The sequence below is a fragment of the Sus scrofa genome, chromosome 9 (assembly GCF_054392235.1).
Source record: "Sus scrofa isolate SSC_HxYL_T2T_F1_AM1 chromosome 9, Sscrofa_HxYL_maternal_Yorkshire_Landrace_v2.0, whole genome shotgun sequence".
NCBI lineage: Eukaryota > Metazoa > Chordata > Mammalia > Artiodactyla > Suidae > Sus > Sus scrofa.
The window spans coordinates 13,182,221-13,206,012 of record NC_139391.1 but is presented as its reverse complement, the minus strand read 5'-3'; the positions used below and the strand labels follow the sequence as shown (position 1 = coordinate 13,206,012).

Here is a 23,792-nt window from a genome sequence, read left to right as displayed (position 1 = left end):
GCATAGGAACACACCATAAAGGGGAATTCTTCCTGTTGGTTCTTTTGTTGTTGTTTTCTTAATTCTTGAACATGGTAGCCACTGCCTTGTCAATTAGTTTGGAAGCTCTGATCTGCCGAGATCTAATTTTTGTCCCCTTTTTCAAAAGTAGCCAGACTATTAGCAGCTTCTAAGCCAAGAGTACAGCTTGGAAGGGGTCATGGATTAATTCACCTTGACACAGGTGCCCATTTAATTTGAGGGACACCGAAGGTGTTGGGGTTTCCCTGTGAAGTATGTTGGGCCGTGCGGCACCGAATCCAGTCAGGGTCCCCATCACAGCCCCGGCAGAGCCTCCCTCAGTGGCCCCAGTTGTTCAGCCGACTTCCTAACAAGCAATTGTATTTCAGAGTCTTCACAGCTTCTGCCTGCATAACCATGAAGCTGTCATTGGCCCGGGGCCCAAGGGGCTTGTGAATCAGCTAGTGTGTGTGTGTGTGTGTGTGTGTGTGTTGCACCATCTCACAGACGGGCCTTTGTGAAGGGCTGGGCACCGCCACTCTGGCTGTGAAGTGCACCCACCCCCGACCCAGCTGTTTGCTTCGGATGCTAAGGACTATTTAGATGGTGCTGGAGGGTGGCGTGATGAAGCAATGCATGGGGGACAGGCCATAAGCCCAGCAAAAGCCCAGCACAGCCACCCAGAGTACCCCATGGGTTCGGGGTGTCCAGCTTCTCTTTCAGCCCACCCCAGAGTCATGCTGGAAAGAAACGCAACCCGGGGACCCCTCGCGCACCCCAACCAGACCCACAAGCACTCCGCTTGGCGATCGGGGGCTCATCCTCACGTTGTTTTCACACATAACTGGTTTTTAATTAAATTTGACTTTTCCTCACATCTGTTCAGAAGGCCGGCCCCATTTGGAGGTGGCAAGCACAGAAGCGGGGACAGGCTGGCAGGAAGCCGGGAAAAGCACACAGAGCAGAGTCTGCAGTCCGGCCTCTCTCGGGCAGGACACGGGCTCTGGACAGGCCTCTGCCTAGGGAATTGTTCTTGTCCAAGGGTCGAGGGCCGTTGTCCATGGAGATTAACCTCCTGAGCCTGTGAGCCACTGCTCACAGAAGCCAAGGTAGGTAGCCAGGTGTGACCCTTGTCCCCAAGAGTGACCCCTCAATACCTGTTTTCTCTCTCTCCTCCCTCCCCGGCCCCTGCGCCCACAGAGATCTGTGCTGCTGACTGCGGTGGCCACGGCGTCTGCGTGGGGGGCACCTGCCGCTGCGAGGACGGCTGGATGGGGGCGGCCTGCGACCAGCGTGCCTGCCACCCGCGCTGTGCAGAGCACGGGACCTGCCGGGACGGCAAGTGCGAGTGCAGCCCGGGCTGGAACGGCGAGCACTGCACCATCGGTATGATGGGCCCAGGGCCCTGCACCCCTTCTCTGGGGCTGCACGGTGCCTTTGTCTGTCGGGCACTTTGGGGCCAAGGCGGGGACCCCCATTGCATGTGGAAACTGGGCCAAAAGTCCTTTCATCTGACGACCCTGTGATTGGCTTTTCCGAAACATCTTGTGGACTGAAACTCACAATTGGGCATTTTTAACCTCTTCCCTCCCAGCCTGCATTTCCCAGATCTCAACTAGCTGGTCAGGGTGCCTTGCTGTTGAACCCTTCCCGGGCCAAATGCAGTAGAGCGTTTTGTTAAGGAGCTGGGGTTCACTAACGAGGCAGGTGCCTCTACCACTTAGCAGCTGTGTGAGCAAGTCCCAGTGCCTCTCTGAGCCTCAATTCCCTCTCCTGTAAAGTGGGAATAATGATGCAGGGAAAGAGGTTAGCGCAGGCTGACACGCAGTTCATTGCTCCGTAAACATAGCCACCGAATCAAATGCATGATCCGGTTGGGAGACTAGCCTCCTAGGCCACCGCTCCCAAAGAGGGCTGGAATCCTGGGAAATGCTTCCCACCGGCCTCAGGCCACATCTGCATCCCATTAGGCCTGGGATCCCCCCTCCCCTGTCCTCGGCTTCCGTCCTGTCTGCTTTTGCCTCCCTTCCCCTCTCCTGGGAGCTCCTCGGCACCAGCCCCTGCTGAAGCAGCGCTGTTGGCAGCTCTCAAAACAAGCAGATCACTCCCGTTCCCTTCTTTCTGCCGTTCCTGCTGGTTTTGTTGATTTTAAACACAGCCAGACGTTTGCTTGGTTTATTATCCTGGAATGAACACTCACCAAAAGGCCTTTATTGAATCAACTGGTTTGCGTATGTGCGTTTTAACGTCTTCCCCTTCCATTTGTTTAAAGGAAAGGTCTGTGATCAGATGGTGAGCACATGGCTTTAGAAGGCAGGGTTCTGAGTGCCTCTCTTGCTCAGAAGGTCACCTCTCGAGTCTTACTGGAAACGGGGAGACAAGCCCCAAAGATTTTGAGGGACAAAGGAATTTCGAGCAAATGAAGCTGCTTCTTATTTTGTATTTTTTTCAGGCTTCCCTGCTTTTGTTTCATAGCCCGAGATTAGCTTACAGGCATCATCTCTGTCCCCCACACCATCTCTCTGTTTGTAAATGGCTGGGCAGTGCCTTACACGTGTTAATATTGGTTACAGTGTCTTCTGATTTTGAAGTCAAATGTGGCAAGCTAAGGGCTTTAACTGCCTTATCTCATACTCCCAACAACCACCTTACGAAGACACACGTGTTATCGCTCCTTTTCAGGGACCTGAGGCCAAAGGCCACTTAACTTTGAAAATGTAGGACAGGAGTTTAGGCTGGGTTTTTCCGAGCCTTGCGAGGGGCTCCTCAGAAGCTACTTGCTCTGCGGTCCTGGCAGGACAAAGCCCACGTTTTCTGCGGAGGCACCTGCTCGGAGGCCGGGCCTTCTTGGTAGGGTTGCACTCAGAATTCCACAGCCAGCTTGCCCAGCCAGGCACTCACCAGACCCCCTCTGATGCCACCTGCCGCCGGCCCTGCTGCTTCAGAGCAGAATGTGCCTCCCTTTCTCACTGTGTGCCTCTGGGTGGCTTCTTTCTGTCAGTGTCATCCCATCTCATGACCATCCCGGACGCCCCTTCAAGAGCAGCCGCCCTGGTCACCCGAGAGGCCAGCGTCTTTAAACTCGGCCCTCCTTTCACCTTCACTTTTCTGCCTGACTAAGGACAGCCTGACCTTCCACCCTCCCAGCCCCGAAGGGAGCCCATCCCTATTAAAACCAAATCCAGAGCCCAGAGAGAGCACAGTCCATCTTCTGTCGCTTGCTTACAGAGTCCAGCTCACCTTACCAAGTTCCAAAGTGTCTGGCTGTCAGCCTTTCATAAGATAAAAGCATCTCCCCCAAGTCCAATGATGAGAGGTTTCGGGACATTCTCCCTGCGTCCAGTCATGGACGATTCATGGCAGGGCTTGGAGGCCGGCTGTGCTCCGTCTCGTGGCTTGTGGCTATTCATCAGCCTGGCTTGAAGAACATCCCTTTGTTGGGGTGCCAGGAAGTCAAAGCAGCCCCCCCCCCGCCCCCCTGCAGTCCCTGTTGTCACTCTGTACGAGCACATTGCTCCTTGGGATTGCACGTGCTTTTCCCCTCCAGATAAGAAGTCCATCAAGGGAAATGTGCACGATTCTAGGGGGAGGCTGACAGCCATAAATACCAGAGAAATGTCACAGGACATTGAAGAAGTAATGGACTAGTCCTAGTGGCTCAGATGAAAGGACGTGGGCTGGGAATTCTTTTACCTTCCCTCGTGTGACCAGCATGTCCTTTGTCCCTGTCTAATCTCCCCGCACGCATGGCAGCTTGCTCTCTCCGCGTCTCTGCCTGTGGCCAGCTGCATCCCCCCTAGGAACCCAGCACCCCAGGGCTGGAGGAACATTTCGGTAACCTTGTCAGATGGAAAGGAAGGGGTGAGGGAGGCAAATGGGGGAAACAGTGGCAGTGCCTTCTTATTTTCTTTTTGGGAGAGGATGGAGAAGGAGAAACTGCTTTTAATCTTTGACGATAAGAAGCAGCACTTTCTGAGGGTTCCCGGGAATGCCACTCCTTGGGGGGATCATTTAGGAAAAGCAAAAACGGCTCATGTGAGAAGTTAGAAATTCAGAGTGTCCCCTTTTCTCTTACTAGATTTCATTATCATCCGATGGGTCATTTTAGCGCAGGTAGCTCAGACGTTGCAGTGCGGTGATGTCCCATAGCAGAGAAAATGCCAGGACACACAAAGCGGATTCAGAGGCCCAGCAATAGGAGCCAAAGTGGGGGGCGGGGGCTGTTTATTTGTACACGGCTGCCCTCCATAAACAGGAAAGAATGACCTGATTACCTCCTAGCTGGCATAAAAGAGTGAGACACATCTGGGCTCCTGGCAGTCAAGTCTCCAACATGAGGTCCTTCTCAGCCCAGTGGCATTTCCCAGAGCAGATTATATAGGAGGAATTAAATATCTCCTTTTGGAGGCTTGGGCCCACCTTATTTTTTTTTTTTTTTTTATAGGAGCTACTTGATTTTTCTCAAAACAGGTTGGTTTCAGGATAAAAGGAAATTTGGCAGTGGCCTCCTCTTGAATGACAGTATTTTTGTCAAAAAGCAAGAATGTTTTGAAACTTTATTCTTGATGTTGGAATTATCTGTCTCTTTGCATCTTCGAGAAGAGTCTTGGTGAACGCACCATGGGTAGACCACTTGGTCACTAGGAGCTCCAGTTTCTCTCTCTCTCTTTCTGAGTCACAGATGGGGGTGACTGGTGGAGGCTGCAGGGGTGATGGAATCCCAGCCCCCCCCCACAGACTGCACGCCCATCACCTGCTCCTAAAAATATCCCACAAATAAAAAGGGATTTATTTATTTTTGCTCACTTATGACTAATACTTATTACATGTATGGAAGCCAGTTTCCCTAGTCTAGAAGTTAAGGTAAGATGGATTGATTTTGATCCATTTCTCAGGTATATAGTCAATACGGAGTCATCAGAAACATATTTTTGGACTTCTTTTCCAGGAATTTTATGAGTCTCTTAAGCCTGGGGCTTGACCTCCAATTTCTTTAGAGAAAGCTGAAAAGCATAGCTAAATTTAAGAAGGTGTTTAATTTTTCCTATTTCTTTGAAAACACTTACCAACATTTTGGATCACTTCTCTGATAGTTATTTTATTCACTTCAGTGCCCCTTGTCCATAAAGTCTCAAAACACATGTGGGAAATGCCAGCTTCTGATTACATTGGTAAAATTTCAACCTTGACCCCAAAGCTGTGATTGTTCAAGATGCCAGATATACAAAATTATTTACTAGGCTTCAGGAGAGCTGTCCAGTCATATAAATCTTGATTCTCAAACAAATCCTCCTCTGGGAGTAAAGATCAAAATAATCCTCGGATGATGCAATTACTAGAGTGAGCAAAGCCAGACTTCACGAGGCAGAGACATTATAAAGAAAGGCTACACATGCTTCTGGAGTTCTTTGTTCACTTTTGAATGGTAGCTCTTGGCTTTCTTTTTTGTAGTCATTCTGTCCTTAACTGAGAGCTCCCACAAGCACTCACGGGGTATCCGCGCCTGTGAGTTGAGATAAACCCTGGGCTTCTCCCTCCTCAAAGACATTCTCGCACATCAGGACCTCTGAGTTGTAGAGCAAATACTGACAAGGAGAAAGAGAAAATGGGCAGGGTTCCACTCCCACGTTATCAGAGCAAGAGCTCGATTCGTTGAGGGTCCTGAGAGATTTCAGCCCACCTGCAGTAGGAGTGGGGGACGGGGGACCAGTTCGTGGGCTCCATGCATCCGTCACAAGTAGGTGCCATTGGCCCCTTATTCCTCCCTGATCCACCATCCAAAGAGAGAAGAGCATGAAGGTGTCCAGGAACTTACCAAGAACATCTCTCTGATGACTCCTCATCCACGTGAAGGAAGTTCAGATGGCTGTCGCCCCCCCCCAAGCATCACCTGCTACGACCATCCTTGTTTCATCTGCCCTGACACGTACCAGGGACACAACTGCTAGAGGCAACTGAGGCTCCTGGAGAATCAGAATGAAAAAGCTTCTTGCCATGTTCTTCACAGTCTTTGATGGGGGCCCCTGAAGCTTCTTGGGATTATCTTAAGAGAAACTTCTGGAAACGTCTCTGGGCACAGGCAAGTGAAGGAAGGAAGATTTCATGTTGGAGGTCATAGAAATGCTAAACAGATCCAAGACCCCACAGACTAACCTCGTGCCAAAGGCTCAGAGCTTGTCTGTAAATAGCAGTGTGCCTGCACTATCTCCACATTCTTACGCAGTGACAGGAATATCAAAGAAGCGTGAGAAACATACGTACAATGTTGAAAAAATTCGCATGGCCCAAGAGGAAAGATGACTCTATGGCCATCGTCTTCATCCACAAGTCCAGAGGAGAGAAGTGAAGGCATTTGGGGAAGCCCTGGATCCACCATTCATGATGCAAACTTAGGGACTTTGCATCGCCTTTTTTTTCATGTTAGTGTTTTAAAATCATGATGCAGTTTTAAGTGATTCTACTCGCGGGTGCATGAGCCAAGATTTTCACACGGTGAAAGCGACAACAGTGAGGACTCCTGCATGGGCCTTTTATGAATCAATGGCAATGGATTTCAAAGACCAGTTATTATTTTCGTTTTCAATAGAGACAGGGAAGCTCTAGTCCATTCCGAGAAAACCCTCGGTCTTGGTACTGACCGGCTGTTATCAGCTCTTGAATTCACAGGGTGGCTTGAGGTTGCCGTGTAGGGAAGGAAGGAATCCCTTCTTTGGGGAGGCCACTTTTTTCTCCTGAAACCCACACTCTCCATTGCAATCTGAGTCTGCACCTATCACTTCCCCTGGTAGCTCTTCCTGCCTATAGTCTGAGAAATTAATAGTGATTTTTAAAGGTATTACAAAAGTATTTACATTTCATGGAGGTCTTTATTATTTATTTACTTATTTATTTATTTATCTTTTTAGGGCTGCACCAGTGGCATATGGAGGTTCCCAGGCTAGGGGGTCCAATCGGAGCTATCACCACTGGCCTACACCACAGCCATAGTAACGCGAGATCTGAGCCGCATCTGCAACCTACACCACAGCTCTTGGCAACACCAGATCCTTAACCCGCTGAGCAAGGCCAGAGATTGAACCTGCATCCTCGTGGATACTAGTCAGATTCATTTCCGATGAGCCACCACGGGGACTCCAGAGATCTTTATTACTAAATAGTTCTGATAAATGAAGTGGCACTGAAAGAAAGAGAGAGCGCTCTCTGAGGTCTCCCCTGGGTGTGGGGAGATTAACCTGCAGAATAGGTTAATCTTTACTCCCCACTGGACCAGGATATCATCATTATGTTGGGACTCGATGTCTTTCTGGTCAGAGAACTCCCTCCAGATGGATGCTGCGTGGTGGTGTAACCATTTGGATCTCAGTGATGGTATCTCACTCAGCCTAGTCATCCTGCCAACCCTGAAAGAGAAATCTAGGCTCACTCCATCTCTTCTGGAGCTGGGTTCACCGTTACTCTAAGAACATAGGCGTGTGACCCTCCCCAAAACTACTCTGCCGATCAGAAAGCGGAGGACACCCGCTGAGACGGGAGATCCTGTGTGTCATTGCTGTCCGCATATAGCAGATCCAGGGAGATGAGGTCGAAGAAATTGTAGACCACTTTACAAAATTAAATGGACAAGCTTGACTAAGACAAAAAGAATCAAGAACCAAGAATCAAGAGAAGCTTTGCCTTCGCCAGTGGTATTTCCGGGGCTGTTTTTCCTGGGGGCTGACCCTGTTTTTCATTGCCTGCCATTCCTCAGCTTTGTTCATTGACTCCTGCTTAATAAGTCGGTCCCCTTCATGTTCCCTTCTCGGGTCCTGTTAGCTCGTGGCCTCCTCCACAGCGTCTGTAAGAAAGACGGGAAAGCATGCAGACCCAGTTGAAATCTCTTCGCAATTTTCCACTTGGCTATGCAGCCTCCAGGAGCATATTTCATCTTGAAGCGCAGACCACATGGATGTGTGAACTGAGAACACAGCCTCTCATCCACCAGTCTTTGGAGGCAAATATGTATTGATGAACAGCAACAGTGTCTGCTCCATCCCGAGGATTGAACACATAAACTTTATATTTTTTTTATGAAGAGAGTAAGAAGGTTCTTACCGTTTATAGACCCCAGGGCTTCCAGAGAAGGTCTCGCCCTTGCAGTTGAGTCCTTTCTCATGGACTTTTGATTCATGTGTGGCACGGAGCCAAGGGCAGGGGGCAGCCTGGCGGAAAGATCAGACCTTTAGGACATTGCCTTCTCTCTGGCCTTTGGGGGAGCACATGGCGGGGAGCTGAAGAGGGGGTGAAAGGGAGACTCCTCAAATGGCTGGGACCCCAGCCCCAAGGGGAAGGCGAAAAGGCATTCCTGAGTCATGCTGGGAACGAAGAGGTCTACCCTGCTATAAACACACAGCCAGGCACCCATGTAGATGCATAGTAGGTTTATTTCAGAGCAACAGTGGCCACCCACCCTCACAAAGAAGCACAACCTCAGATGGCCCAAGAGTTTAGGGCTTGGATGCAGCCCCGTCACAGGAAAGCAAAAGAACATGTCATTCTTCCTTTTGAGTTCGTCAACATTGAGATGTGGTCTGGTTTTCTTTCCTTTTTCATGTCTTTCACAGCGATATCCATTGACCCGCCCCCCACATTCCGTGTAAGATGCACACAGGAGAGAGGCATCTGATTTAGAACACCAAGCATTCTGCATTCAAGTCTGCATGGGCACGTGTCCATGGAAGTTTCAAGAAGGGCAAACAGATAACCTAGCAGTATATTTGGGCAAAGACTCAGCCCACTTCCCCAGTGCCTGTGAGAGATGATTCGCATTTTGCCTGTTTCTGAATTCCAGCCTCCTGGGGGCACCTCTGCCCGGACAGGGAGCCCTCACCCTTTTCCCACTGCTTCCCTGGGAGGGAAGCTAGTTGCTGCTCTGGGTAGACAGAGGGGCAAGTTCTAGTGTTCCACAAAGCTGACGGAGCAGGATGTGGCCACTTTGCAGCTTCCCATCCTCCTTCTTCGCCTGGTTTCCTCATCCATACGTCTTCTTGTTTTTATGATCACGTTTCCAAACGTCTGGATTGCAGAGTGAGCTGACATCCCGTCCGGCCCCCTCCTGGAGAATGTGCTTGCTCTCCCTCCTTCTCTCGCGTGTTGTCCTGTCTTTGGTTTTCTTTTCCCCACCCTGGCAGGTCTGTCCCAAATGTGGGGTGCAGTCCCCTTTGTCTCCTTGGCACCCGGCATGGTTATGTGACAGGCGGTATTGCACTTTCTCGATCCTACCTTAAATGTCCTGTCTTTTATTTCCCAAGCGCACTATCTGGATAGGGTAGTTAAAGGTATGGTCTTCCTTCCTCTATTTTCCTATTGTCTTTGTGTATGTGTGTTTGTGTATGAGCAGAAGAAGTGTGTATCTAGAAATGCATATATACCCCCATAAGCATGGTGTCTCGATGCTGCCACACCCTGGCTTTGTCATAGCATCCACTGCCCAGGGGGCGAGGTTTGGTCCGCAAGGTGGTTGATAGACCTGGAGAGTCAGTCTTCCCCTCCCCCTCCCCAAGTGCTCCATCTGTTTGTGACATTACCATTGTGCTGTTGTCCCTCCCTCCCCATACACCCCGTCACCCTTTCTGCCCCACCTCATGTGACCTTGCCCGTCCCTTATGGCCCCTGGTCCATCAGAATTAAGATGCTGGGAAGCAGGGTGGGTAGCCTGAGATAAGAAGAGACCCCAGAGAAAGCTATGAAATCTTAAGCAGCCCATTCTGTTTCTGTTGTGTTCATTCATCCGCTGGCCACACGTGGAACACCGCTAGTTCTAGTGCCAGGCTCTGGAAAAATGGGGAAAAATAGACCCTTGACCTTAGGAAGTGAGTGGTCTTTTTGCTTGGGTTCTTCTTCCTTTTCAGAGAGAGAAGGCTGCCTTTGGTAAGTTTTATCTTTGGAGACTATTCCCTGCAGGCAGAGTGATTCCTTCTGTTTGAAACATTTACATTAAGTAGATGGTACCTAATTTTCTAAAGAGGCCTCCTTGCTCTAAGAAGAAGTCTCAGAATGATCAGATATGTGAGTTCCTAAAAGCTCCTGGAGGAGACAGGTGCCATATCCATTTTTTCGTCCTCATGCCCCCCCCCCCCCCGCACCTGACTCCAGTATGGGCTCAGAGGTTAAGGACACATACTCTGGAGTCAGAGTGCCTGTGTTTGAATCCAGACTCCAGCCCTTAACGCATGGGATGACCTTGGGCATGTGCCTTTAACCTCTCTTCCCTTCAGAGTCTTTATAAAAGGAGGATGTAACAGAACCTGCATCACAGGGTTGGCCCGAGGATGGAGTCGGCTAATGAAGGTAAAGTGCTTGTTGGCACGTAGGCGGGACCAGTGCTCAACAACTGTGAGCTGGGCTATTTTGTCATCATATTCTCAGTCTCACCCTTAATTTGGAGAAGGACTTCATTAGCCAGAATGATTTTTTGAAATTGTAACGAAAAAGGGTAGATCGGCTTTTAATAAGAGAGAACGACGGCTGTATTAAAATGGATGAAAAGGGTTTTAGGGCACCGTAACTAAGTCCTTTTCAACTGGGATGTCTTGGCCAAATACAGCCAAGGTGGCGCCAGGGCCCATCCAGTGGGAAGCAAGCTTCCTTGCTTTTCACATACGGGCCTTCAACCAAGAAGAAAATTGTTCCAGCAAAAAAGAGTAGCACCTCTGAGCCGCTTTCGAATAGACACTTTACACATAATCATTATCAGAGGAACCTTCAGGATGGATTAAGTTTAATAATGTTACCACCAGTTGGGGCTTGTTTTTCCTACAGTGTAGAATTTTTCCATATCCATGAGTCTTAAGTGAGTCCTGTGCGTTTTTTTAAGGAAACCGCTTATAATTATACTCATTTGGTTGGAAAAGGAGATCAGAGTTGAGGAAGGGGAGTGGCCCATCCTGGATCACGCTTGCAGTAAGTGGCAGAACCAGGATTTTACATTTCCTGGCCTAATCCGTGTTTCTAGTATTCTTTCTACATCACCATAAATCCCCAAGAATATCCCACTAATTTCCTGCATTCTTCCTCCAAGCCACATCTCACAAACTGGTTCCTCACCAAGAAGGGACACGTATTCTCTTTCAAACCACCTGCTCTGATCTTCAAAAAATATCACCAAACCTCTAGCTGGATGAGGTCAGTGAATCATTACTTGCCTTAAGGCAAATTTTTTTTTGTCAAAATCTCGCTCTGGACCAAGCCCCCATCTGGCTGACTTTCTGATGTAATGGATACGAATAACTGCCCCCGCCAAAGAATTCAGAGACCACTACAACACAAGAGCAGGACTGAATTTCAGAGTAGAATGTTTTGCAGTTCAGAAACAAGCTGGCTTTTGGTCTTTCCAATCTCATAGGTAGACTTTGGAGAAATGAAGAAACAACATTCATTCCACAAGGATCTTGAACTCCTCCTCAGTGCCAGGAAATGTGGATACCACCTGGCAGAAATGGTCCTTGCTCTCGGGTTCCCCACAGCCTAGCAGAGAAGACGTGAAAACAAATAATTCCAACAAAGTGCGATGGAGGTTGTGATAGAGGAGGTCCCAGGGCCACTTAGTAAGGAGATACCCCCTGCTCAATTTAGGCAGAGCCTCATAGACCAAGATCTTAATTTTTTTTTTTTTTTTGGTCATCTTGTCTTTTTAGGGCCACTCCTGTGGCACATGGAAGTTCCTGGGCTAGGAGTCGAATCAGGACCTGTAGCCACCAGCCTACACCATGGCCACAGCCACGCAGGATTCAAGCTGTGTCTGCGACCTACATCACAGCTCACGACAACACCAGATCCTCAACCCACTGAGCAAGGCCAGGGATCGAACCCACACCCTCGTGGATGCTAGTCGGGTTTGCTAACCGCTGAGCCGTGACGGGAAGGCCCATCATAGACCAAGTAGACTGTAAGCATGTGAGGGGCCACTGAAGGCTTATGACTTAATGACATTTGTGACTTGTAGGGATCAGTCTGGCCATATTGTGCAGAAAGAGTTGAGGAGGAACATTTTGGAGCAAAGAGTCCACTTAGGAGATGGTTGCTGTCATCTAGGTAGGAAGCAGTGGTGACCGTGTCTCGCGAAGTGACTGTGGGGATGAAAAAGTACAGGACCAGAAAGAGAAATATGAAGAAACGGGACATTCATGGTATGATAGGTGCGTTTCATAGCTCCTCTACCACTTAAGTGAAAAATAAATACCTTCAAGGATTCTGAAAGTCTTCTGCCTTCAAGGGCAGCTGCTTCTTAGGCTTAAGCAGAAGGTTGAAGATAAAACGGTCCCATGTCATTTAAAGGGCATCCTTTCTTTTGAAAAGCTTAGCCATTCTCTAAACCCGAAAATTATATTATTTGGGCTCTAGCAAATGCCTGGCGTGAGTCCTTCCAGAGGAGAGTGTTGATGTCACTTGGGTTCTCTGAATTATTGGTGAGTTTCCGGGTTCGTGGGATTAATGAGCTGGATCGGTGGGTGAGGATGGACATACTGCTTTAGGAAAGCCAGCGAGTCACCCCAGAGGAGGCTTCCCCATACTGGCTAGTGGGGGGGTGATGATCCCAGAAGCAGATTGCTACACGGGAGCAAACCTCGTTCAAGCCACAGGCACTCCGGATGTCTCTGAAACCCTGAAACTGATAGGTCAGTGCAGACCCCCAGGAACCAAAGAAACTGACTGTGGAGGGAATGTCCCCGTGGTTTCCCATGGAGAGTCTTCCCTTCTTGAGGCCACGGCTTCCCCCGGGCAGCTTCAGAGCAGCACAGAATGTATGTGCCAGGCTTGTGTGCTAGGAGGGGTTCACTAGAGCAGGGGGTCCCCAAAGAGGGTTTTGTGGAATGGAATGTTCCACATCGTTGTAAATGGTCGTGGGGGGACGCGTTCTGAGATCAAATTGGAAAATGTTCTGACAGTCACATAAGCAGGTTCCTTTATGGTAAGGCTTCCCAGAGCCTCTAAGGTATTAATTAATATTTAGCGAGACTTTCTAGGATAAGAATATAGGATATATTGTTTTCTAAACTTATTTGACCACAGAAGTTTGTTTTTGAGGACCTCATAGAACTAGGAGTTCAAATAATTCACTTTGAGAAGTTTTGAGATTATAAGACACCTCCCCCCCCCTTTTTTTTCTTTGCTGTGCCTGCAGCACGTAGAAGTTCCAGGGCCAGGAATCAAACCTGCGCCACAGCAGCAACCCAAGCCACTCCAGCAACAACACCAGAAGCTTAACACACTGTGCCACAAGAGAACTCCCAAGACCCATTAAAAAAAAAATTGGGGGCCAAGCCCCAGGCGTGTGGAAGTTCCTGGGCCAGGGATCAAACCTGCACCACAGCAGCGACCCAGGTCACAGCAGTGACAATGCCAGATCCTTAACCCAGATCCTTAACTAGGGAACTCCTGTTAAGACCCATTTTAAATTTTCCTGGAACAAAGGGTATAAAAAATAAAAATATTAAAGGCAGAGGCTATGTCTCACTTCTGCATACCCGAGACGTTGCACATGCTAGGCATCCAGTAGGTGCTAAGTAAAGTTCATTGAAATTAAAAAGAAAATCGTCAAATTTGAAGTAGTTTCGACCTTCTCTATTGGGTATAGGTACTGGAAGGACCTAAAAGATCATCTCATCCAAATCTTCATTTCTCGGATGAGAAAATTGAAGCCAAAGGAGAAGTTACTCTCCCGAGATCCCACGAGTTGGTCAGGCAGAGCCTAGGTCTCCTGTCTCATTCATTAATTCATTTCAGCAAATATATGTTGAGTATCAGTTGTGTGCCAGGCACTGGATTAGGTCCAATGGTACCGTTATGGTGTTTACATTCTAATGGCAGGAGTAAGACATTAAACAACAGCAAAATTAGTAATTTGAGTATGCTTGGGACAGTGGCTCTCAAGGAGCAGGACAGAGTGTTAGGAAAGCATGAAACAGTGGGTCTGGGCTGGGACTCATGGCCTTGAACCCATCTCTCTGCTTTCTGCGGATCTGCCTGTTGGCCCCCTGACCACAGCATTGGGTTTGTCTCAGCTCTCACTGGCACAGTTTGTATTTAGCTTCAACCCAAACATGCACAGAATTTGGACTAGCAAAGGGTTATTGTGTGATGTGTGAGTTTCTTAGTGAAATTATACAATGTCAAAGCAAATACCCCCAGTAATGATAATAGCAGCTGTCATTTATTAAATACCAACCTGTGTTACCCACCATGCTAAGTAATCCATATACATCACCCCATTAATCTTCTTAGCAAATCTTTGGACTAGGTATTCCCTCCATTTTACAGACAAGAAAACTGAGGCTTTGAGAGTTAAATAATTTGCCCATCATCACATGGGTAGTAAGAAAAATGGCAGTGCTAGGATTTGAACTGAGTTCTGTCTCGTTCCAAAGTCCACACTCTATTATACACATGTTTTTCACTAGAAATTTAGGTTAAATGGTGTGAAACTGGCACTGCCCTAGAAAGCCAGGAGCTGAAAAATGTAACGGAAAGCTTCTTAGTTTGGAAATAGTACATGTAGAAGGTCTAGCACAGCAGCACGCCATAGTAGACCTTCGGTGTATGGCAACGCTCATTGTCCTCGTGGTCCTGAAGCATCGAAATCAGGTTTTGGCAAACGACAGCACCCAGACCAAATCTAGCTCCTCACCTGTTTATGTAAATAAAGTTTTATTAGAACACAGCCATGCTCATTCATTTAAATTGTATGTGGTTCCTTTCAAGCTATAACGGCAGAAGTGGGTAATGGCAACAGAGACCATATGGCTCACAAACCGAAAGTAGTTATTATCTGGACCCTTACAGAAAAAGTTTGCTGACCTTGATCCAAATAACTGCCTCAGTTTTCTATTTTGCCTTTCTTTGACCCCTACCTGAGGTTGTGGACACAATTTATGATATTATAGTCCCTCTACTTAGATATCATGTTCAAGCCCTGTGTCAGGCTTTGTACATCATGCATACATTTTCTTATTTAACCCTCCCAACAACCCCATTTTAGAAGCAGACTGAGGCTCAAGCGAATTAGATAAGATGCCTGGGTCATCCAGCCACTGGGTGACAGAGCCAGCCTTTGGTACAGCTCCCAAGCTTGTGCTCTTATACAAGAGATGTTCTTTGCATCTTGGAGCAAGAGAAGCAGTCTACTGCCATTCTTAACCATTGGATCCATCTTCCAAAACTGATTGCAAATACATGTGAGTCTTAGTTTAAAGGAAGTCTCAGCTGGATGGACAAAACTTTAAGTGGGATGGAGAAAGAGGGAGTCTATTAGTTAGACTGGGGAAGTGGCTGCACGTCACAGCACTGCTCCTATGCTTTTGTAACTGCTTTCTCAGTCACCTTTGGGGTGGCCATGCTTGTGGCTTTCCACTTTTCCCAACAGGCTTCTTCTATGCAGACCCCATAGCCTGCATTTGCTTCAAAACTTCTGTAAGAATCCCTCCTAGGCTTGGCGTACACTCTCAATAAATGTTTCCTCCTTTGAATGGAAAACCCAGTGGCCAGATGGATAGATTGGTGGCTGCATTGAACATCTCAAATATAGAGGGACATGTTCTTTTCTTTCACTCTGTAATAACAGTCAACTAACTATCAAAAGACCTTGAAACATTACAGTTGTCGATTCCAATTGATCAGCCATTTGGGGAGTGCCTGCTTTGGTCTAGGTCTTATACTGGACAGCCACATCCCCATTTGTTCCACTTAAGAAGAATGGCTCAGTTTTCCATGATTTCATGATGGAAAATTCAGTTTTTACCCATATTCGTAGCAGTTTGTTGCTCAGGATAATAAAACAAGTTTTACAGACGTCAGGGTGCTTTCACATTCATACCTTTCTCTGGCTGAGCAGGGATGGAGAGAAGACACAGGTGACATCCCAGGGGGACGTCTTTTGATAGCCTCTCTGAGCAAGGGGTTGCCAGGATGTGAATGCAAACCAAGCAGCCAGATAGAAGCTGGAGTAAACCCTGAAGCTTAGATCCGCAGACCTACATTTCTGAGCCACAAACTCAAAGGGGGGAGGGATTTGAAAAGGTGGTGAGCAAAAACCTGCCCGTCTACTTGCATAATAGTAACTCCCCACCATATGATACGGTCAAAGCGGAACAAAGGCAGAGTCTAAATATTGCCTGACCCTTCTTGATTAAGTCATCCATATCCTTCTCAAGGTCAGAGCCGTATTTTGTGCATCTCCCCCAGGGCCCCTTCGCAGTGAAATACTTTGCTTATACAAATCTGTATCCTTCGATTGGCTACATGCTCCTCAAGAGTAAGAACTAGGTCTCATTCATCTACTCCTCCATTGCTAGCCCAGTGGATGCTTAATAAGTGGCAGGCAGGCAGCGGGAGTCCAGATGGATAAAGTTAACAAAGGGCAGCCTGCCTGAACTTGCCTTGGCAATCTTAGCAGCCCTAGGTAGCCTCTCTTGTGGCAGTTATCCGGGCTCCTCTTAGGAACTGTGGATAAGATGGGAAGAAAAAGACTCAAGGACGCTTCCTCAAAGCAGAGACAGTTGTTTAGGAGAAAATGGGACAAAGTGAATGTCCAGCCTAAGTCCCAATACAGTGGACCTGGTACCAAGACCTGAAAAAAGGGCAGCGCTTTAGAGAGACCCAGCAGTGCTGAGGGGACAGGAGAGGGACCAGAGACATGATCCCTTTGTTCCTCAGAGCCACCAGAGACAGGAAAAGCAGGCAAGGATGAGCCAAGAGCAAGGAGCAGCCAGAAAGCTCTGTTGGTCAGATTCGGACAAGCCCACATCCCCTGCCTCCCACTCTAGAATTCTGATCACTTTTGTAAGAGGGGGTTTTGGACCTGTCCCCGCCACTTCCTGACTGTGTGGCCTTAGCAAGACCCTCCACCTCTGCATCTCAGTTGCCTTGTAGGTAAAGCGGCAGTTCTAATGATAGGCCTCCCCGGATGCTGAGGGCATCAGTGTGCTGATGGATGTGGAAGCATTTTGTTAAGTTGACAGTGTGTGAGCGTGTGTGGCCACAGTTCGCTGTGAACGAACAGACCTCCATTCTGTGTGCTTTGCCTTGCAGAGGGTTGCCCTGGCTTGTGCAACGGCAACGGCAGATGTACCTTGGACCTGAATGGGTGGCACTGCGTCTGCCAGCTGGGCTGGAGAGGAGCTGGCTGTGACACATCCATGGAAACCGCCTGTGGTGACAGCAAAGACAACGATGGAGGTAGGGCTCTGGCACCCAGGGATCCTGCGCATCTCCAGGGTGGTGGGAGGCACAGAGTGGAGGGTGGGCTTTACTGAGTTAATAGGCGGTCCAGCCCACCAGCTGTCCAATCAAGGAACCCTGCAGGAGAGGCAGAAACTGCACACGTGGTCTAAGGGATGCGTGCATAGCACTGCTTGTTCCTTAACATTAACTGATGTAAGCAAAATTAGTTCCCATCCGACAATGAATGCAGAGGAGAAGGCCAATGGAAGAAGGAATTTTCTAGTAATTCGTTAATGGAATGAATGAGTCACCTGGCAAAGTCATGAGGTCCCCCTCCCCCCGCCATTGGAAGTGGACAAGGAGAGGCCATCCAGTTCTCTTATCACAGAAAGTGCCAGAAAGGAGGCTTCTCCTTGGTCAAGGTCGCTTCTCCTCTGATTCGGGTGTTAACCCTCACCAAGCACACGGGGCCACCTTCGGCCCCACACCTTCTGCCCCTGTGGATTTAGAGTAGAATTCGTCTTTGTGGTTGGATTTTTTCCTTTTTTTTTCCTCCAAGTGCTGGGCAGTCAAAACCCTAAAGAAGGGGGGCCTGGTGTTGTGGGACATTTATTAGCTGAGAGTGAAGAGACCAGGGTTCTAATCCCAGTTCCGTCGTTGGTGCTCAAGCTACTCGAGGTGTGTGGGCTTCACACTCCTTATTCATAAAATGCGGCCATTGGATCATAAAAGCCAATGGAATCAGCCCTTATCTTAGACCTAGAATTAGCCTTCACCTTTATGTTGTGTGAAACTTGTATAAAACAACCCCAGTGAGCTTTACTATCCCACTTGGAAGATGGGTTGATTCTTCCTGGCTCTGCCAATCTCAAGAGGTTATTAGGAGAAGAAAAAGAGATAAGAAACTAAATCAAAAGTTAGCTCCTCCTTTCTAGTGATGGCCTAACAGTTGGCCTAGTCCAAGTGTGTTATATGAACTCCCTTGTGTTTATACCAGGACACTTTCTAGTATACTGCAGAGTTGGAAGTCAACAGGCCAGAAATTCGGCATCCCAGCCTTCAGGAACCTTCTACTTAGCACGATTCTGCAATCTCAAAGCACCATAAGGATTATAGGGCCTAGTGTGAGCTGTTGTGATTACTCTGGTTCATTGGCCTTGAGTTGGCTCCAGTAGCCTTAGGCTGTTTCAGACCACTGACCTTTGTCTGAGCCAGCTTTCAGTCCTTCTCCCTGCTGCCTCAATCCAGGAGGTGGTCAGGCCTGAAGCACCCAGTCCTAGGCCCCACAGAGTGAGTGTCAACAAGGGGCTCGTGGGTCAGGTGTGGTAGCCGAGCAGAGACAGTGGGTCCGTGGTCTCCTCCTGAGATCTCCCAGAGCTGAAATGTCCCTTCATCAGTCTGAGACTTGGGGAGCTCATTCATTCTTGTGCTCCATAAATATCCAGAGTTCCTGTTATGCAGGCCCGAGGCCAGGGGCAGACATAAATCCTGTCCCCACATTCCAGGAACTCAAAGGAGGGAGCAAAACCACAGCTGAATGCTAATGGATGCTGATAAGTGCCCTTGCTGGCTTCTCTGTTGGTTGTCGTGGGAGAAGGAAAACATTTAAAGAAGGTGGTTCTTGGCAGTTCCCATTGTGGCTCAGCAGGTGAAGAACCCATCTAGTATCCATGAGGATGCAGGTTCGATCCCTGGTCTCGCTCAATGGGTTAAGGATATGGTGTTACCACCAGCTGTGGTGTAGGTCACAGATGTGGCTCAGGTCCCGCGTTGCTGTGGCTGTGGTGAGGGCTGGCAGCTGCAGCTCCGATTAGACCCCTAGCCCTGGAACTTCCATGGAAGGAAGGAAGGAGAGAAGGAAGGAGAAAGAGAGAGAGGGAGGGAGAAAACAATAGAAAGGAAGGAAGAAAGAAAGAAAGAAAGTAGTGCTCGAGTAGGCAGGTATTTCTCCAAAAGGAAAGGACCTTCCAGTCAGAGAAAACATCATGGGCAAAGCAGAGAACGGTACCAAGTAGCCCTGCCTTCAGGCAAGTACAGGACAGTCGTATTTGCTCTTCGTGGGAAAGAGATGCCCAGCCTGAAGCATGTGCCTGACTTCCTCGGCATTCCCCTCATTCCCCTTCGCGTTGCCTGTGTGGACACCATCCCATGATGAGCAATGGCAGTCGTGTAGCTGGAAGAGGAAGGGAGAGGCCCCATACGGTGAGGTCGTTCCCTTCTCAGGAATGCAGGGTCTTAGCCAAAGCCTCAGACAGCTGCTGAATATCTGGGCAGCAAAAGATCTGCGTGTCCTTGAGAAATGTGGGAAGAGGGTGCACCTCCCTCCCCCACAACACACCTACCAGGAGAGGTTATAAAACGAGGGTCATTTATCCCCTTCCATGAACCGCAGTGCTGGTGTATCTTCTGTTCATCGTCCTTCAGAGCCAGCCTTCCCAGTGCCGGGCCCCCTCAGTGGTGACATGGCGAGAGCACACAGGAGCCCAAAGCTACACAGCTTCGGTGGGAGAAAGGGCTTTTCATCCTAGGACACAGGGCTCATCTAGAATCCAGAGATCCACAGCCTCCTTCAGCTGCTGTGGAGATGAACCACCAGGAACTGGAAAAGAACAATCAGAAAATTCCCAAGTGTAAGAGAATATACCTCCTCCACCGATGGAGCATGATACAAATGGGAATGAAATTTTGCATACTTTTTTTAAAGTTTTATTGAAGTATAGTTGATTTCCAAGGTTGTGATAATTTCTGCTGTGGAACAAAGTGATTCAGTCACACACACACACATATCCATTCTCTTAGATTCTCTTCCCACATGGGTTATCACAGAATGTTGGATAGACTTCTCTGTGCTATACAGCAGGTCTCTGTTGGCCGATCATTCCATATACCTCAGTGTGTTGCATATGCCCATCCCAAACCCCCAGTCCATCCCTCCCACCCCCCCAACCTGTCCCCTTTGGTAACCATAAGTTTTTCAAAGTCTGTGAGTCTATTTCTGTTCTGCAAATAAGTTCATCTGTATCTTTTTTTTAGATTCCACATATAAATGATATATGTTTGTCATTCACTATCTGACTAACTTTACTTAGTATGATGGTTTCTAGGCCCATCCATGTTGCTGCAAATGGCATTATTTCCTTCCTTTTTATGGCTGCGTAATATTCCATTGTATGTATGTACCACATACTTTTTAGCAGAGCCATGCAATAGTACTGTAACCTGCGTTCATTCATTCCCTCGGCCAACATTAACTGCATGTCTGCTCTACACTGGGCCCCGACCTGGGTCGTGGGGCTTCAGAGACAGCTAAGACACTCTCCCTGTCTATGTGACATTCACAGCCTGGAGGGAGAAATAGCACGCAGTTGCAATGCAGCAGGACCATTGCTGTGATAAAGGAGCGTCTACTCATTCAGCCGATGTTATCAAATGCCTAGGTACCCTCCTGGAAGCTGGGGTGTAGTCCTGTCTTGTGGGGCTTCCAGTCCAGCCAGAAAGACATCTCAGGGGTGATCACAGTTGGGGAGACGGTTAGCAGGGGAGACCGAGTTGTCAAGGGAGCCTGACCTGGTCAACTGCAAGATGAGGGGACATCTCCCCTCAGGACCCTCTCAGTATGGTGGACTCTCCATCCACTGGGGGAACCGAGGGGAAAGAGCAGGGGGACCCTGCTTTGCAGGGTGGCACAGATGAAACAATGGCAAGGGGTTAAACTGTCCCCGGGTCCTGGAGGGGGCCAAGCTGGCCTCTACCATTCTGGGTCTTGGCCAGACAGGGACAATTTTGGTGGAGGTAGAAACAGCAGACTGTCCACAAGAGTGAGCCACATTTAGCGCTTGGCTCTTTTCCATTCTGTCAAGCACACATTTGCTGGGCCCCTGCTGTCCGCCAGGCACCACGCTCCTTCTGAGAGGATGGAAAGCCTGATGAATGTGGCCCAGTCTTTTCTCCCTCAGGACGCCCACAGTCATTTGGAAGAAATTGTTGTCCAAACAACTAAATCTAATGGAGGCAGAATGAAACAAGGGCTTTCATTTCAGCCACGGCCTGGGACACGGCAGAATCCCAGATAAGTAAGTCAGGGTGGAGGGGGAAGAAATGTTCGCGTCTCTCTGAGTGATTGTTTTTGGCGGATGTGACCCAGGGGCTTGGAGGAGGATTTAGCAGAGGTTAATGTCGAGTAGCAGGACTGGAGGAGACAGAGGACGCAGATTTCAGCTCCCTGCACGGTACAGACAGGGAAACTGGGGCCCGGAAGAGGGGAGGGGACTTCATACACATCTAAGTCACGCAGAAGGCCATTAACCCGCGGGACCAGGACCAAGACGAGCCATTCTGCGCCATCTATGGACCACTTCCTCCTAGAAATTTGTCCCCTCCTAGGCGTGTAGTGTGAGAGCTTTCTCGAATTTAAAGAGGCTACAGCAAGAGTTCCTATTGTGGCTCCGCAGACAAAGAACCCAACACAACATCTGTAAGGATGTGGGTTCGATCCTGGCCTCGCTCAGTGGGTTAAGGTTCCGGCGTCGCCTCAAGCTGCGTGTAGGTCACAAATGTGGCTCCGATCCCGATCCCGCATGGCTGAGCCAGCAGTTGCAGCTCCAGTTCGACCCATAGCCTGGGAACTTCCATATACTGCAGGCGTGGCCACAAGAAGGAAAAAAATTGTACCCTAGAGCAGACCAGGGGATACCAATGATAACTTACGTGTCGTTTCAGTTTGCAAAGGAATCGTGCACCCACCCAGCAACACTGGGAGGTATGTGATGTTCTTATCCCCTTACTGTTTCTTTACGACAGGGAAGCTAGGGCTTAGTGACAGGTGGCACAGCTGCCAGGTGGCAGAAACTGCACAGCCCATGAGGTCTGGCCACACGAGGCTTTTCAGACCTCAACTGACGGCTCCGTTGTTAAACGTGCCATGGCTCTTCAAGTTATCTGCGAACTCCTAGTTTCTCTTCTTTCCCAATTTGCTAGGCTTAAAGCAATATTTTACAAGTTAAACTTGAATTTCAAGCTTCATTGGAATATGTTACAGTGTTTTTATTTTTTTATTTTTTATTTTTTGCTATTTCTTGGGCCACTTCCACGGCATATGGAGATTCCCAGGCTAGAGGTCTAATCAGAGCCGTAGCCACCAGTCTACGCCAGAGCCACAGCAACGCGGGATCCGAGCCGCGTCTGCAACCTATACCACAGCTCACGGCAACGCCGGATCGTTAACCCACTGAGCAAGGGCAGGGACCGAACCCGCAACCTCATGGTTCCTAATCGGATTCGTTAACCACTGCGCCACGACGGGAACTCCCACAGTGTTTTTAAATGTAGACCAAAAAGAAAAAGAGTTAACGCAGTATGGCTGAGTTGAGTTTAGCCGTGTGACTTTGTTTCTGTTCTCGCTTAGGGTTGTTCTAGGTTTTATAGGGCAACTCAGACCCTGACCGTGACTCCCGGCTCCCTGGCCCTCTCTTAGCTGCCATTCAATGGAGCTGGTCAGAGCACTGGTTAGTGAGAGGGATCAGCAGAGCAGGCTGGCAGGCAAAGGCCCCCAGTCACCGCACAATGTCGGGTCCTCTGTGTGGCCCCCTTGACGAAAAAGATGTCCTGTCTTCATGCGGGTCCCTTTAGGAAGCCCTCTGGGAAGTGCTGGCACGGGCACCTTCTTGTGTGTTACACACTGACCTCCAATGGGGGCGTTCGTGCCCATTTCAGAGGTGGAGACGCTGCGCCCCAAAGATGCTAAGTGCCTATAAAATAAGAATAATAAGGAAGTTCCCATCATGACTCAGCAGTTAACTAGGATCCAGGAGGACGCAGGTTCAATCCCTGGCCTCGCTCAGTGGGTTAAGGATCCGGCATTGCCATGAGCTGTGGTGTGGGTCACAGATGCGGCTTGGATCCTGTGCTGCTGTGTCTGTGGTGTATGCTGGCAGTTGCAGCTCTGATTCGACCCCTAGCCTGGGAACTTCCATATGCTGCCAGAATGGCCCCAAAAAGACCAAAAGAAAAAAAAGAATAATAAGGCCTACATTGCAGGGTTGCTGTAAGGACTGCAGGTGATATATTTAAATCCCTGGAGAAGGAACACAGCACAGAGATGTCAGAGTATAGGATCTGCGCCCAGCTCATCTGAGTTCAAATCCTGCCTCCTCCATTTGCTGGTGGCATAACCTTGAATGAGTTATTGAGCTTCTCTAAGCCTCGGTGCATCACCTGCAAATGTCAGTTCTCTTTTTCCTGCTCCTGTCCACCTGTAATCTCAGAAGCATGATGTTTATTATATAAGGAATATATATTCATTTATAAGTAATGATTTTCAAAATGTTGTATGCTACTTTTTGGGCCTGTGATTATACTGTATTTCTCCCTGTAATAATGTATTTTGACCTTTTTCATCTCTTAAATTTTGCATTCCACATTGTCACATGCTCACTGCTAGATGGAAAAAGATTCGCATGCACAGAAAGGAAAATAATAGCCGACGTTTAGAGAGCATCTCTAAGCACCAGGCCCTGTGCTGGACCCAGTGTCCATGAGCTCCAGGGCCTCGTAAAACACTTGCAGGGTAGATATTTACATGCAGGAAACCAAGGCTCGCT

At 48.6% G+C, this 23,792-nt stretch overlaps 1 protein-coding gene across 50 annotated transcripts in view; it reads left to right on the top strand.

The window, feature by feature from the left end:
• Positions 1-23,792, top strand: part of TENM4 (teneurin transmembrane protein 4) — a 2,941,714-nt gene that overhangs the window by 2,809,325 nt on the left and 108,597 nt on the right. For 31 of the 50 annotated variants that reach the window (XM_084975391.1, XM_084975366.1, XM_084975403.1 and 28 more), the window contains 2 exons: positions 1,201-1,386; positions 17,062-17,208. In XM_084975391.1, coding sequence (XP_084831517.1) covers positions 1,201-1,386; positions 17,062-17,208 — 333 coding nt within the window. Of the gene's footprint in view, positions 1-1,200; positions 1,387-9,287; positions 9,315-17,061; positions 17,209-23,792 lie in introns of all 50 variants that reach the window. The other 19 variants (XM_084975397.1, XM_084975384.1, XM_084975361.1 and 16 more) reach the window with 1 other exon arrangement.